Genomic DNA, 17,889 nt, shown 5'->3' on the forward strand with positions numbered 1-17,889 from the left:
AAACAAGGCTGACCGAAGATTGCACAGCGGAAACTCGCACTCGGATCCATGCGCTAACACAAAGAACGTACACGAAACACAAGACATGGGATGATGACATCATGGGAACAGCCTCCGTGGCCGTGAGCACCAACAGAGACTGGGAAACGGCCTCAATGGCCGTGGGCATAGAAAGTGTCAAGGGAACAATCTCCATGGTCATGGGCACTGGCAGTGACAGGGAAACAACCTCCGTAGTCGTGAGCATAGGCAGGGAAGGGAAAACGGCCTCCATGGCTATGGACACAGAAAGTCTAAAGGGAACAATCTCTGTGGTCGTGGGCACTGGCAATGAAAGGGAAATTACCTCTGTGGTTGTGAGCATAGGCAGGGAACGTGTAAATGGCCTCCGTGGCCTCCTCTCCCACCGGACAGTGACAGGTTAGTGAAAGTGGACCATCAGAACCTGCCGCCTGAATGCCACGTCGATGTCCATCAAGTTCCCTTCGGCTCCGGAATCCACCATAGTGGAAACAACATGACTGGCTGATCCATATTGTAACAGGGCCAGATCAAACACTCGGCAAAGCTCCGTGGTGAACGCTATGAATGAAGCGCAACAAGGACATCCATTGTCCTACATGGCGGTTCCCAAATCAGCGGCCCTTCCAGTGATGAGCATGATGATGTATATCACCTTCATTGTCTCCACTGGGAAAGCAGAGGGTGATAAGATCAAGGAACACTGTGAAAGGAAAGCACTACAAAATCCCGCCTCACCTTAAAACGGGGTTGGAGGAGGGATACGAAACTCTGAGCTTCCAAAAACATGGGGAATCGGTTGTGCAAGTTAAGGCACTTTCTGGGTGAGGCCCGCATCGGTAGACTGGTAGAGTTGTTGTTTCAAAGCCATCATCTCCAGAGCCTGGTTATTACTGGAGATGTGATGCTACTGATGTCCCAGTAAAGCTCTCTGCTGAGGCAGGGCGGAGCGAAGAGTAGATTCCTCCGCTGGGTCCATCTTATATACACATAACTATTACTAAAAACTACATTCAACAACATTCAACAATCCCGGCAGTCACTCACTGAGTGACAGGACACAAAACATGGGCCAATAATGTCACGGTCCCATCAGACAAAAATCTAACCTGACAAAGTGACAGGACCATGACATGTAGGTTTTGAGGCAAAAGTTAGAGGCATACTTTCTTCAGCTGTTCTGAATCCAGGGCACCTGTGCCTGTGTATGTCTTTTTGAGCTTTTTTTTTGTTTAAAAACTGGTAATTACTAGGGCATTATGCTATAAATGTGGTTTATGAGGACATTTCTAGTGTCCCCATAATTCAAAACGAAACTATATATTTTTGGAAAATGCAGAAAGTTTTTTGTGAGGGTTAGATTTAGGGGTAAGGTTTGGGGATATAATCTATAGTTCGTACAGTATAAAAATGATTATATCTATGGAGAGTCCTCATAGCCGCACCAACATGTGAGTGTGTGTGTGTGTGTGTGTGTGTGTGTGTGTGTGTGTGTGTGTGCATACTTTGGACGGGATTCCTCTCCAGAGGTCAGTGTTTCAGTGTGGGGTGTTCATCAGATAATTAAACCCAAAGGGAGTAAACAGACACATTTAGACTAGAATGATCATTTTCTCCCCATGCTCTCATATTTTATTCCCAAATGGCTAAAGACAGTGAAAAGCACAAGATTGTTCAAGAAAAGACTGCATTTAACATTGCTTTGATTTTTAGCCTCTGGCTTAACATCTGAAAATAGACATTCCTTCAGAATAGTACCAGTGGAAATAGTATAGTGATTTACATCAAATCTAATATAGTTTCCTTAATACAGTATGTGTGCATTCTAACAGTTCTTCCATTATCTTGAGAAATTGGTGGTTATTCCAAGCTTATATGTGTCTGCTGGTTCTGTCAGTTTGTCTTTTTGAAAAAAAAAAGTAGTTTTGTTATATTGGTGGAAACCTGAATGTTCACAGAATGTTTCCTTTGCACTAAGGGCAATTATATGAATTACCTTAAGCTAATTAATATAATTAGAATATAACATTAAGCTATATAATTCATTAGCTTAATATAATAAAACTGAAGTAAATTTTCAGAAGTCACAGTTTAAATATGAAAGTAAACTTGTATATAAGTGATGTGTACATGCTCCGTCTCACCTTAACCACGTCCTCGTCTGTTGAGCGACATTCCACCGACTCAGTCACATCAGTCACAGTACCTTCTGTTCCTACAGTGACCACCTTCACTGGCATGGCACCGGTTCTCCCGGTAAGCACTGCAGTGTTAAGGATCTCTGTCTCCTGCACAGAGAGGGCAGATCAATCAGACTACGTTAACTTAGGATAATTCACCCGTCATTATTCAACATAATTTGTCATTCTGTCAGCTCCAGCTACTCAGCGCCAACATTAAGTCCAGTTATTAACCCAGTGAGTCATACATTCAATTAGAGTCATCAGCTCTGGAGAATCTAGAGTGAGATGGAGTACTCTGTTTAGAGGCAAAAACACATACTGTTTTTATGAAACAGATCCACCTTCAGATAATATACAATGGGTTCATAAGTCCAAGTCTATTTGTGAAAATGATTCTGTTATGCATTTTTATAATTTAATACACTTTTTTCATTACAAATGATATTATCAGAAAAACTATGAGTGAAAAGTTGAATTGATATCCATGCTATCCAAGTAGAATGAGAATGTTCCAAAAGAGTGTTTCAATAAAAAGAAAAGAACCACTTGACAAGTGCCCAGGATTTCTTTTAAAACCAGAACACAGACCAGCTTGACCAGCCTTGCCAGGCTGTGAGACAAGCTAGATCACCTTAGGCTGGTTTGAGCTGTTTATTTAGCAGGGAAATCTGACCTTTCATACAAAGGAGTTAACATTGTCTATGTCAAATTTGCTTAATTGTTTAGTGACCTAGACAAAGTGTGAAATCTTAAATAATCCTTACTCATTTTACACCATAATGCTTATTTATTTTAGATTCAAAATATAAATTTTTTGTTGTTTAAATTTTGAACCAAAGATTTTACTTGATAAAGTCATTAGAAAAAGAAACAACAATGATATGCAAGTATATAGTCAGTGATGCTATTAACAGATTACATCAGCAAGTATTTGTAATAAGATTAAATACAATTTTAAAATACTCGTAAATAAGATAAAAAAAAAAAAATTGATTACATGATTACATATTAATCAGGCAAAGGCAATAAATTGTTCATAATTTATTGATCCCTCTAATTTGTCTCCTTTTAATACTAAGACCTGATACTAGCCACTAGCCATAATTACAATGAAAATGTGAGAGGTATTCCAAACATAAATGCTAAACCGATTGTATTATTGATGTGAAGTTAGTTTTAGTTTTGCAAACTGCTAAGTACCTGGTTTCCAAAATAGAGACTTTTTTAAATGTTGATTCATAAATATAACTGGTCTGATCTGTTACCACACATGGATGACATTTCTTAATGATAAAATTGTCAAAGTAAGAACATTTTAAGTGCCTTTTTTACTTTACGCGAAATAAAATAAAATAAATTCCATTTAGTAAGTTTTCGTTAATGCATTTAAGCAACATTGTCAAAATTGCACAAGCTTATCCTACTCAAAAGCATGTGACATCAAATAAACAAAAATTAGGTCACTTAGTAATTACAAGTAATTAGGGATGTCATAAAATATTGATTATTGATCAGCACATTATTTTATCTCTATATTATTTTGAGACATCGATATATAAAAATTTCCGCTCTTTCCAAAACACTCAGTTGGCCTCTGTTTATCAGTCTGGTGTAATAGCATTGGGATATAGTATTTAATGAAGCACACACACAGACACACAGCACGAGTTGAAGTGGCACAGGAGATGGTAATCCAAAGTAATGCAAGTTTTGTACTTCTTCAAAAATAAAGTAACATTGCTGAGTTTGCGGCTTAGTGAAACTCTGCGCAAACTGAATGATTAGAAATGGTGACGTTTATTATGCAATTTCTCTGTATGTAGGTCTTTCATTCAAGCTGTCAAACCACAAAACGACATACTTGTATCTGAATATAAACTGGCTTCCAAAAGTTTGGAATAATGTACAGAATTTGCTCTTATGGAAAGAAATTGGTACTTTAATTAACCAAAGTGCCATTCAGCTGATCACAATGTTATAGTCAGGACATTAATAATGTGAAAAATTACTATTACAATTTTTTTTTTAAATTTCAGAACTTCTTAAACTACTTCAAAGAGTTCTCATCAAAAAATCATCCACGTGTAGCAATGACAGCTTTGCAGATCCTTGTCATTCTAGCAGTTGGTTTGTCCAGATACTCAGGTGACATTTCACCCCACTCTTCCTGTAGCACTTGCCATTGATGTGGCTGTCTTGTCGGGCACTTCTCACGCACCTTACAGTCTATCTGATCCCACAAAATCTCAATGGGTTTAAGATCCATAAAACTCTTTTACAATTATCTGTTGTACAATGTCTGTGTTTCTTTGCCCACTCTAACCTTTTCTTTTCCTTTTTCTGTTTCAAAAGTGGCTTTTTCTTTGCAATTCTTCCCATAAGGTCTGCGCCCCTTCTCTTTACTGTTGTACATGAAACTGGTGTTGAGCAGGTAGAATTCAATGAAGCTGTCAGCTGAGGACATGTGAGGCATCTATTTCTCAAACTAGAGACTCTGATGTACTTATCATCTTGATTTGTTGTACATCTGTCATTCCACGTCTCTTTCTGTCCTTGTTAGAGCCAGCTGTCCTTTGTCTTTGAAGACCGTAGTGAACACCTTTGTATGTAATCTTCAGTTTTTTGCATCGAATAGCCTTCATTCCTCAAAACAATGACTGACTGATGAGTTTCTAGAGAAAGCTGTTTCTTTTCTCACATTTTTTACCTAATATTGACCTTAAGACATGCCAGTCAATTGCATACTGTGGCAACTCAAAAACAAACACAAAGATGATGGCAAGTATTTTTGTAGTACGAAATTAGCAATTTAGCATTATTACTCAAGGATAAGGTGTTGGAGTGACGGCTGCTGGAAATAGGGCCAGTCTAGATTTTAACAAAAATTACTTTTTTCAAATAGCGATGATGCTGTTTTTTTTACATCTATAATGTCCTGACTAGACTTTGTGATCAACTGAATGACACTTTGGTGAATTAAAGAACCAATTTCCTTCCGAAACAGCAAATTGTTACATTGTGTAGGGTAAATGAGAGATACATATGAACAATATATCATCTAGCGATGGCCAGAGTAAATAGTCTTTGTCCACTGATAATTATTTGGGTCTAATTTAATGGAAAAATATGTGAGTGGTGCTACGTGGCACTGCAGAATTTCAATGCTGAGCTTTGGTGGTGTGTGTGTATTTTGTAGTAAATAAATCATTGTTTTGAATTTTAGAACCACCAGATGCGTCCGCCAGACATGCCCAGTGTGCAACCCCCTGCCGCTCACACTTTTCCAAAGTTGTCTTGAGAAATTTGTCTTAGGAGACAAATGCTATTGTGGAATGAGCATTCCTATTTACAGTATTTACATATCTGTAAAAAATCCCAATATATATTCTTAATATCGATGCCTGAAAAAGGCATCAATCTCAAGCCTTAAAAGTAATTAAAAATAATCGATATGCATTTAGATTAGCAGTGCTGGGTAACGTTACATTTAAAAGTTACTCGTTAGAATATTGCGTTACTACTTAAAAAGTAACTTAATTAAAAAGTACATTTTTATTGAAAGTAAAGCGTTACATTACTTATGCATTTCATTTGTATTACTTTTTCTCACAGCCACTTTCTCTTCTGCTATGCTATGCATTCCATACAAATAAGCCATGCTTTGCATACAAGAGACATTACAGCTCATGCTAGCTACTGTACAACACTCATGTTAAAACAACATAGTAAACAAACAGATATTTAGAAAGTAGGTCTTCACGCTACATTTATAATAAATAAATCAATAACATGCATATGCATGATTTGTTTTTCCATCAACATGGCAGCCAATATGAATAATGAAGAATAAACACTGTCAAAAGCAGCAAAATCCAACACTTGAACCTGCACCATATATTTCATCATGTGATGTGCCCATCGACTATGTCAGAAGTTTTTCAAAAGTCAGGATACAATTCAGTGGGGAATGCCAGCCTATGTCTGATGTCTGAAGAGTGTGTCTGATAATAAAATAATATTTTTCACTTAAGTCATCTCAGTGGATGCTTGTTTTGGGTTGATCCATGGTGCATACAGATGCAACTGGTTGATCGCATACAACTTCAAAGGCGCATGTTGATACAACATGAATGGTATAATTTTTAATGCTGCCAAAATGTCATAAAAACGGTTTGCTTGATGAGTCAAACTACTTGTTTATAATAAAACAAAAAATCTTTTTAGTAACTAAGACATTTTCTCTGCGTATACAATCGATGTAGAATGCTGCTCTGAGCCTCTTATCCAGAGTCCGGTCGTCCGGTCTCTGTTCATGTATGATGTTGTGTCATACAATTCCTGGTGCCCACACACTGCTACAACCATTTTTTCATATATTTTTCCAGATTTCTTCTGCTACTACATCAGTACGTGAGTGATATCCGGACAATCTCAATGCTTATAGACAATGCGTCGTGCAGATTTTTCGCTTGTATTGAAAAATTTCAACTAGCGTGAATACACGAATTTCGCGTGTTAAGTTGCGCCATTCACTTCATTAGTGTCTATTCACATATATGCATTGACTTTGCATGTAATCGTGCAGTGCGGAACGCTCACTACTTGTTTTATGTGAACGCACCATTAGTCAGTGAATTGACTGGGTATTTCACCATGTGTATCATGTCGTGGCCAGTGGAAGACTAGTCTTACAATCCCTCTGCCTAAACGCGTTTACAGATTTTTTAATGAATTGTGTATTAACACATGAATCAATTGTGTTTCAACTGAATACTGACCTCATATTATGCTAAAAAACTAAATTTTCCCAGCTTGTATAGCTAATGTGCATGCATGTTAGTGAGTTGATTGACAGGTGATGTCTGTATCAAAAAGGTGGTTGGCTCTTTTACCTGCAATGCGAGACTTCCTTTCTACATCTATTGACTGTTGGATACTAGAGCATCTTGGTTGGGTGTTCCAATTACTCCCATTCATTTAAATAGAAGTGACTCATCTCTGCTAAATAGTCTGTGGCCTCACACTCAAACTACAATGCCCATCATGCACTACATCTCCTCCCTGAAGTTTGCACATTTTTACTCCTCATTTTTTGCAATACAAAGGAAAGTAGAGGTGTACAAAAGCAAAGCATTACTTTATTTAAAAAGTAACTCTGATATGATGATCTAAAATAAACATTTATTTACATTACTCATTACCTGTAACACGTTAACCCCAACACTGCATATTAGATTACTTAAAAAATGTAATCCAAGATATTCTGATACTGACTACAATTTTAGTCATGTAATTTGTAATCAGTACCAAATTACAATTCAGAGTTAATCTACCCAGCACTGTATATAGTATATAGTAAACATCAATACCACTGTGACATTTTTGGGAGTTCCTGAAATATGCTTTACAAAGAAGGAAACGCCAAGGAGAAAATGCGTCAAGCACATCAAAATTCCACAGACAATATCCTGCAATTATGTTGAAACACCACCTTAAAAAAGGTTACCGTTTCTCTGAATCCATCCATGTGTGTGTGTGTGTGTTCAATATACAGTTCAAACAACCCAAAGGATGGATAATTAGATAATTTAAGACTGACTTGTGTTCTTCCTGCAGGCTAGGGCCACGGAACGCACAAAACTGCCCTCATCGCAGAGAGTACAGCAATTTAAGGCAGATAAACCTCAATAAAGAAGCCCTCCATGAAGGGTTTTGTTAATTATGACAGGGCCTTTTCTTCTCTTTATGTCACTGCTCTTGCTTTTTTCCTTTAGAGAAAACAGATAACATCATTTAATCCTGAACTGTGGTAATGACATTTCAAGCTTGTTAATAAGACGGAGGTCTTTTTTTCTGCAGGCTGATCCCACTTAGGCTTGACTTGGCAGCTGATTCTTATTTCAATCATTTTCATTTTAATGCACTGCCATCATTAGGATAAATGAGTAACTTCATTTCTTTTCCCTTTTTGCGTTTAAGATGATAATTATTTTCTATCTAATGCAGACTACGCTGTCTATTTTTGAGGTAAAAATTTAAGTATGCTATTTTTATTTGATTTCGAAATTATGTAAACGACATAATACGAACGTAGTCTGAGCAGCGAGAGCTTGGTATTCAAACCTTACGCTGAGACATTTTGACAGGGAGTTATCGCTTGTGTTTGATTTGCTGTCAAAACATTAATTTATAAAGACCAGGAGAATGACTCTGATAAATATTCTACAGGATAGGGTGGGGGAAGTGTTTACCATTCTCTCTCACTCTTTTACTCACTTGCCGCTCAAATTAATTCAAAGAACTCCACGACACTATTCGGCAGACAAGGTGCTTTCAAATGTCTTTCAATGTGCCAATTCACTGGCTGTTAAAACGGAACAATGTAATTTTCAGTCAAGCCTGAAGATTAGGCAGTGAATTAAAACAGAATTCCAAAGTAAAATAGGCAAAGCTGTGGAACGACTTGCATTGTGATGCCACAGACTTTATGATGGGTGGCTTTCCTTCACTGAAGAAAAACACAGCTGAGGTGAATTGAGTTCAGTGAGAAAAAAGGTTTGAAAAACCACCCAGGTCAAATGCATTGGCCCCTGAGAAATACATACAGGTGTGTGCCACAATCCATTGACTTGCTGACTCACATGACAAAAAAATTATAATAAAAAAATCCCTATAAGATTAATTTATACTGGGACATTTGGGCATTTTATGCAAAAATTCTGATGCATTTTTAAAGGACATGTATTTTTTTTAAATATAAAATTTTACAATATGATATTTTGTTCAAATATTCTCATCCAGTGTTAAACTTGTTTATGAAATCAATGACGGAAATGGTTGTTGATGAAGGGATATTTTTTATTTCTTCAACAATAATGAATAAGAGACAAAAAAGATGCATCCTGACAATAATGAAAGGTTTTTATTAAAATATACTGTTGCCGAAATATGACGAGAAACAAATTATACTGCAAAATATAAACAGAAGAAAAATCTAGATGAACATCTGTTTATAGAAGATGATATTAGATATGGATTCATCTAACCCAGTAATTTAGTATGTTGGGGACTTCCCCGCTTCCCTGAGTTGATTACGCTAAACACTGACAAAGTGAACCCCTTTGAAACAGGTTGATTACCTCACTTTAATGCATTCTTTTCATACATGAGATTTATGACTTTATTCACAACATACACTCACTGAGCACTTTATTACGAACACCTGTACATATGCTTATTCATGTGATAATCTAATCAGCTAAATGTGCGGCAGCAATGCAATGCATAAAATCAAGCAAATACGGGTCAGGTAGTGATGGCTGCTTTCGAAAACTTTACAAATAATTTATTTCGAACCAATACTTCTGAGCCCATATCAAACTGGCCTTAGTCACGTGATATCAGCCAAGGAGGCTTCGTTATGTCATACTGTTTTGAAACAGTTTCTAAACGTTTCTAAATATTTTGTTTTTTATGCTAGGGTGCGACATTGATCCACAGTAAAACCCTAAATCAATGTTAATTACAGGCTGTAAATGATCTCAAGTCAGATCATCAATAAATCAGATCAATAAAATAATACTGATTCAAACAGGAGTTGCTGATTCGAATTTAGTCATTTTAATTTCCCTGTCAAAAACACTCTTGAGTTGTGTTATAACAGGATTTTTTTGTGCGTGTGTTTATGAGAAAGAAACTTGTGAGATACATATATTTTGCAATATTTAAAGAGAGTTGTTTGTTTTACAAAAGGTGAATCTGATTTTGACCACAGAAACAGAATAAGTGGCTCGTTGTATCTCTTCTCAGCACGTCATCATTACTGGCAAGCAAGCAAGAGTTTACTTCCTGTTCCAGTTGCTGCTGGCGCCTAGCTCTAGTCTGTGATTATAGCCTACTAGCATTTTTAGCATTGCTTATCTTTGCCAATTTTTCAGCATGCATAGTTTTATCTCGCTTCAACTGCGTCCATTTCTTTGAGTGCATCTGCTTTCTATATTTATCCTGATTAAACTGTGTGCATTTTACTGTGAGCACCCGATTTCTCCTCTGTTACACGGATTACTGCATCGATTTCAAAGCACCACCTATCAAGAATCACCATAACAACAAACAATTGCGTGAGGGATTCACATTGATCTCAAACACACTGTAACACAGTCCTTTGTAGGTGTAGAATGAAGGAAGCGGGAGTCGGCTTAAACACTGTAATGAAAACTTTATTCACTCTGAACAATTATATTCTGTTTGGGCTTTTCAGCAGTAGCACACACATAGGCACATTTCTCTCCCCCTCTGGGCTTCTCGTCTCCTCTTTATCTCCCCAATGCTGCTCACTGAAACACAGAACAGCTGTAAGAGAAATTATACACAGGTGCAAATCCTCTCCATACATTCTTCCTGGCCTCGCTCTCTATTCACAAACCAGCGCTCGGCAATGCCCCCATCACCACACCAACGCTGCCCAAGAAGAACCACAACAACAAACAATTGCGGTAAGTCATGGCATCAGCACAAGTTATTGCTACTTGTACTGCATGTCACATGTTTATGATAGCTTCATCCATCAGCAGTGAGGGATTTACATGTGATAAATGTAAGTAATTAGTCAGGCTGATAGAGAAGATTAATGAGTTAGAGACACGCATCCGAACACTAGTGAAGGTTAGTGAGAAAGAGAAGCCTGTAGATATTGTCAATTATCAAATCAAATTACAAGTGCTGGCTAATGCTAAACATAGATTTCTTAAGATTGTTATTCATGTCAGTACTAACGATGTCCGGCTTCGCCAGCTGGAGATTACTAACAATAATGTTAAAGAGGTGTGTGAACTTGCAAAAATGATTTCAGAAACTGTAATATCCTCTGGTCCCCTCCCTGCTCCTCACTGTGACGAGGTTTAAAGTCGATTAGTGTTGCTAAATGGCTGGATGTCTGAGTGGTGTCAATTGGATGAGTTTTTGGGGTAGACCTAATGGAAGGTTCTGCTCTCTTCTCAAGTAATTTGGCTCATATTCTTAATAGTGATTAACTATTAACTAACTGGGGCCTAGGTCAGGAAGTAGACTGGCAAATCCAAACGTCTGCTAACTTTAGACGTCACAGGTCACATAAACTTCAACACATAGAAACTGTATCACCTCGATATCATATACATATACCAAACACAAAACCCTCACTAAGTCATTTAGAATTGAAAATAAAAAAATTAAGATAAACATCATATAAAGGTACAGCTACTAAACATTTAATCTCTTTCATCCAAAGCACTAACTGTAAATAAATAATAATAATAATAATAATACATTTTATTTAAAGGCGCCTTTCTCGGCACTCAAGGACACCGTACAGGGATACATAAGACATTTAAAAGCACCAAGATTAAATAAACAACAACATTAAAAAAGCGGTAGAGCATAGGCATTTTTGAACAGATGTGTTTTGAGTTGCAATTTGAAGTGGAAAAATGAATCGATGTTTCTAAGTTGGGGTGGTAATGAGTTCCAGAGACGGGGAGCAGAGCGGCTAAATGCTCTGCTCCCCATAGTGGTGAGACGGGCGGGGGGGACAGACAGGTGTATGAAGGAAGAGGATCTAAGGGAGCGGGTGGATGTTGGACCATGGAGAAGATCAGACAGATATGGGGGGGCAAGTTTGTGGATGGCCTTGAATGTTAACAGAAGGATTTTGAATTGAATACGGAACTGGACCGGGAGCCAGTGAAGCTGTTGAAGAACAGGAGTGATGTGGTGAATAGAGGGGGTTCGAGTTATGATGCGGGCAGCTGAATTCTGGACCAGTTGAAGCTTATGAAGGGATTTGTGAGGAAGGCAGAAAAGGAGAGAGTTGCAGTAGTCCAAACGGAAAGTGACAAGACTATGGACAAGAATGGCGGCAGTGTGTGATGTAAGGGAGGGGCGGAGGCGATTAATGTTTCGTAGATGGAAATAGGCAGACCGGGTAATGTTATTGATGTGGGACTGAAAAGATAATGTGGTGTCAAGGATGACACCCAAACTCCTAACCTGGGGGGAGGGTGAAACAGAGGAGTTATCAATAGTGAGTAAATTAAATTATTCCAGATCATAGATTATATTTGCTCTGTTTGACTTAAACGTGGCTTAAACAGGATAAATATATTACTTTAAATGAGTCTACTCCCCAAGGTTATTGTTATAAACATGATCCTCGTCTGAAAGGTCGAGGAGGAGGTGTTACTACAATTTACAGTGACGTTTACTCAGAGGTCAGAATATAAATTAAATTCTTTTGAACCGATAATGCTTATTGTGACATCTTCAGATATAAATAAATAATCTCTGTCATCTTTTGTTCTTGCTACAGTATATAGACATCCAGAGCCATATTCTGATTTCCTTTAATTTGCAGATTTTCTGTCAGATATAATAGTTACTGTGGATAGAGCTTTAATCGGTGATGACTTCAACATAGCAATTCTGCCACAGAGCGACGACATCTCAGATCGTTACCTAATCTTTTGTATGCTGAGTAAGGTCACTCAATCTATGTCATGTTATCGATCGGGTAGAACTATTTTTTCGACCATTTTATTCCCCAAGAACAACTTCAATAATTTGCTGTCATAGGACAAGAAGAGCTAAACAAGCTTATCAAAACATCAAAATCAATATGTATGCTAGATTCAATACCGGCCAAGGTATTAAGTGTTTCCTGTAATCTCAGAATTTCTTAACTCCTCATTGTTCTTAGTGCATGTCCAAATAAAACTGAAGTTAGCAGTTTTTAAACCACTTATCAAGAAACCAAAGCTTGATCCTGGAGAGTTGGCTAATTATAGACCAATCTCACATCTCCCATTTATGTTGAAAATACTAGAAAAGTTAGCGTCTTAACTAGTACGTTCGTTTAAAAAAAAAAAAAAAAGCATATATGAAGAATTTCATTCAGGATTTAGGCACCATCACAGTACAGAGACTGCACTTATCAGAGTTACAATTTACTTGCTCTTATCATCTGACCACGGCTGCATTTCTCTTTTGCGCTTTCATATCTTAGTGCTGCATTCAACACCATAGATCACAAAATTCTCTTGGATAGGCTTGAGAATTATGTTGGCATTTGTGGACAGGCATTAGCTTGGTTCAGCTATGAGCAAACAAATGCAAACAAACACCAAGGATCTGAAATCAACTTAACCATCTTTATTCAACACTCCTTTTCCAAGTTTTACCACCTAAAACAATACAATTTTTGTGCAAGCATCGCATAGGGTTTTCTTGATGACTTTTCCCCTACAAACCATCATTAAATACAGAATATATCAAACAATTATTCAATAAGTCTTCACTTTTCCCTATCTTTTCTTAAACAATATAGCACGTTTTGAACCAACAACAAGACTTGTATAAATGTTTGCAATTTGCTAACAACATAGCTAAATCTAGAAAATAGAACAAAGAATGCCAAATGTAAGCAAAGCAGCCAATTTAAAATATAAAATTTTCATATAAGCCGAGGCGCATTACTCCCTCCACTCTTTGCTGTCACATCTCTAGCTCTCTCACCCAAGTGAGGGAGTGGTACCGCAGTGTGTAGTATTTATGTCAGAGCTGACATTAGCCAATGTTGATGTAACGTAACTTTATATACATTAGCTACATAGCTTTATGTGACGTTAAAGGCAACAAAACTGCAACGCCCCAGTAGCTTAGCAGGTGTTTGACTGTCATCAGAGATGTCTCATAGCAACCCAATTCATAAACAGCAAATGGCAGATTGCTAATGGAATGCAGCAAAAGGCAGAAGTGATTGCATCACTTACACTTAGCTTACCTTTTTTATGCTTCCTTTTTAAATGGCAATAAAAGTTTGACGTGGTCCCAGCTGTCTCGGTAAGCATTGTAGAATTTACATACTGCTGTGTGTTTTCTTTCGGATGCTTTTTTGCAGATTAACTTTTTGTGGTTTAGGTCAGTGTTTCCCAACCTTTTTTCTGCCACGGCACACTTTTAACGATTAAAATAATCTCATGGCACACCACTATCCCACATAACCATCATCGATAGTTTTCATTTTCAATAACTTGTCCATGTTTTGTGTCTGTCTTAGTAGCGTGTTTACTCGTAATGTTTGAAATGCTATGCAAAAAACGCAAGTAACATAGGTACACTGCATAATGAGGTCACATGTGACAAGAGCGCTAACTGGAAAATGAAAAACCAACAAATTTATGTCTTTTCCAATTTGTAGATTTGTTCTTGCAAATGAATTCTTCCACTGCACAGAAAATACATTTTGTATTATTTATTTATTTACTGTAAATAAAGTCGTACCTGAATATGTCGCACCAGGTCAAAATCGCATTGTTGATATATAGATAAAACTGCTAAGTTTACACTACACGATTTTAAGCCGATTTTTGCTCGCCGATAGTTTTGTGGAGATCGCAGACAAAAGCCGAAATCGTAGGCAAATTGTAGCTCACTCCCGAGCAATGTATGAATTACCAAAGACGCGATTTGGGAGAAGCGAGATATCTAGGATTTTAAATATCGCAGATTTGGAATCATCGCGCAATGTGAAATATGAATGTGAAATATGTTTTGACTGAATACAAGTGTAGCGTTGACCAACAGCCAATGAGAGAGCAAGAAACGGGGCACGGGAAGTTTTAGTGGGAGGAGTCCTGATGTACCTGCAACAGAACATCAACTAGCATGGCTGCGGTATCAAGAAAGTCTCATTGGATCGAAGTAATGGAAGAAAAATTTGGGGATAATTGGCAGGAGCACCAGTGCATATTTGATGTTTCCTCTGAACTGTACCACAACAGGGTGGAAAAAGAGAAGAGTTGGAGAGAAATTGCTAATTCTTTTGGACAGTTAGGTAAGCAAATAGGTTTCAGATGTCAAACGTGCTCGTGAAGATTTCAGGACCTCAGAATCTACACATCGTATCACAGTGTTTTATGACTTTTTTAAAAAAGGAGAATTTGCTTTTGTTATGATATGTAACAGTTTCTCATATTCTTTTTATTTTTCATGAGAGAAATGCAACAAATAAGCCACATCTGTTCATAACATCTGTAAATCTATAATGTGCACAGATTTTAGTCTGTGAGTAAAACAATACACCTGTTGTATACTATTCATTCATTCAGTTCACTGACTGAATGTTTTTACTACAAATTTGATGATGAAGCATCATTTTGTGGTCATGTGAGGAGTTGCGTTTGACAGCGGACTAGAGTTTGTTAGATCAATAATGTTATGATGGACATTTAAACTGTTTGTAGAAAATAAATTGTAATGGCAAATATACTGAATTGGCAACTTTAAAACTCTTCTACCATCTCTATGCCTTCACTAAAATACCGCAACAAAATGGTATTTATTTATTTATTTTGAAGAATGTGATAAATTTCCATGGCACACCAGAGCATCTTTCATGGCACACTAGTGGGCACAGAGGTTGGGAAACTTGTTTAGGTAGCCAAATTGTAGAGAAGATTTAGACAGCCACAGTTTCTTCTCCTGTCTCCCGTATTCACTTTCTTGGAGTGCGTGTGAAGGGGGTTGGGGAGGGGTGACTAGTCTTAAAATAAAATCCAGAATCCTCTATGTCTGAGACCGAGACAAGGCCGAGTAAAAATGTGGTCGATTTCAGTACTACAACACTGCTCTCTGATCTTCTCCCTTCGTCTTGCCAACATCCCAACATAAATTATTTTTAACATAATAACTTCAATACATACAACACTAATGGGTAACAAATGATATATTCTTTGTGTAACATATTTTACAGATCACAGCAGTTCAGTCATAGTTTTATGTATCTTTTGTAAGCAAAATATATATTTAATACATTGGCTAAAATAAGGAGGCAGGGAAATTGCATTTTCTCCATATTACACAACATCCCTTCCATGCAATTATCCTGACTCCTTTATAATGTTTCATTCTCAAGTGTAAGTATAACACACCAATATTGAAAGTATCATGTACATTCCTCCACCATCTGTAAATGTATTCATATAGTAATGTAATATTCCATCTAAGATTATTCTATTTCTATATTCTTTTCTCTTTTTCTGCTTCAGCAAACATCCCTTTCCATGTGATTGTTCTACTTTAGTTCTTAATCTTTTACTTTTAGGTTTAAGTCTGGCACACAGGTTTTCTTAATTTGAAAATATTTTTTAAAACAATGTACAGTTGAGCCTTTGTCAACATTTTCACCTGAAACACATATAGTCATCCCAGGGTCTCTCATTTTTTAGTTTTATTACCTTATTACCTTTCCATTCACAATTTCACCAGAAGATCCAAATAAACACCAATCTGTCACAGTTAGTCACTATTATGTTCATAAGGACACTTATTTTGATCTGTTTTTGTCTTCTGTCATTAATTTGCCCTAAACGACATTTCTCATGTTGGACTGCTCTCATCACCCCCCATCCCCATCTACCTCACCTGTTACCTATTCCCTCATCAAACACCAGTTTGCATATATACCCTCTAGTTTTGATCATGCTTTGTCAATTCTTAAGTTACCTAGTATGTTACCTTGTATGTTCCTTAGATCAGAATCAATGTGTTTAATTTAGTGCACTTTGATGAATGTGTTCTGGTAAAATTCTAAAGAGCAGGACTAAATAGTGCACTAAGGACACAGATGCCTCCGGCAGATCTTCACTGGACATTGTGTGAATAGTGGATGTGGCTCTGGAACTTTATGGCTCACCATTTACTGTGGTTAAAGAGGAGGAGGACATTGATTAACCTCCCACAGTGAATGTGCCACAGCCTGCCGCGGCCCCTTGCTTCCTGAACCTGTCCCTGCCCTGTGGTCTCCTCCCTGGCCTTCTGATTGTCTGCAGACTCCTCCCTGGCCACCTGATCATCCACCTATTCCTCCTTGGCCTCAAGATAGAGGCCTGGACCCTTCCTCATCGACCTAAGAGTCGCCATTTTTTTTGGGGCGGGGGGTTCTTAAGTTACCTAGTATGTTATCTTGTATGTTCCTTAGATCATCGTCTCCCATCTCTGACAAATTGTGACACAGGTCTTCAGATAGAAATGTACAGCCCCTCCTAGTTAGGGATCATGGTTTCCATCAGAAATACCTTCCCATAGGCCGCTTGCTTTGCAAAGCTTGGACAAAAAAAATGTGTCTGGGGTTATTGGTCACTCTTTCTAGGGATTCTATCAATGTTCTCATCTATAAAATAAAACATGTTTAACAATTCTCAAAACACGACTGTTTTTGCTGTATAAAGCATGCACAAATAATCAATCCTCTGCTTTGCCAAATTTGTTGAACATCCAAATTACTGTAACAGTCTTTTGCCACTGGACTGAGTATTTTCAAAAAAACAACTGTTCTTAATTCAGTAATCAACTCTTGTATTCACACAAAATTCCCAGGTATCATGTCATTGTACCATAAAATGAAAAGTTATTTTTATAACAATTGTTGCACAAATCTCCCATCACTAAATACATTTTCTGGCTGTTAACAAATTAACGTGAATACATGCATACATCACAACAATTTAGTAATTATTCTGGCATAACAATAGTTGATATTCTTCTAATTTCCTATGAACTTTTAATAAATGATAACAAAAATGTTTCCCCTTCTTCATCAACAAATTAATGTATTACTAACAACATAATATCCATTATAGGGCCAACATTC

At 37.2% G+C, this 17,889-nt stretch overlaps 1 protein-coding gene across 1 annotated transcript in view; it reads right to left on the reverse strand.

Moving 5' to 3' along the window:
• The window catches only part of LOC127627360 (transmembrane protein 132C-like), a 172,700-nt gene that overhangs the window by 22,790 nt on the left and 132,021 nt on the right, over positions 1 to 17,889 (reverse strand). The window contains exon 5 of the mRNA XM_052103702.1: positions 2,166 to 2,309. Within this exon, the coding sequence (XP_051959662.1) occupies positions 2,166 to 2,309 (144 nt within the window). The remainder of the gene's footprint in view (positions 1 to 2,165; positions 2,310 to 17,889) is intronic.

This window comes from Xyrauchen texanus, chromosome 34 (assembly GCF_025860055.1).
Source record: "Xyrauchen texanus isolate HMW12.3.18 chromosome 34, RBS_HiC_50CHRs, whole genome shotgun sequence".
In the NCBI taxonomy this organism is placed as follows: Eukaryota; Metazoa; Chordata; class Actinopteri; order Cypriniformes; family Catostomidae; genus Xyrauchen; species Xyrauchen texanus.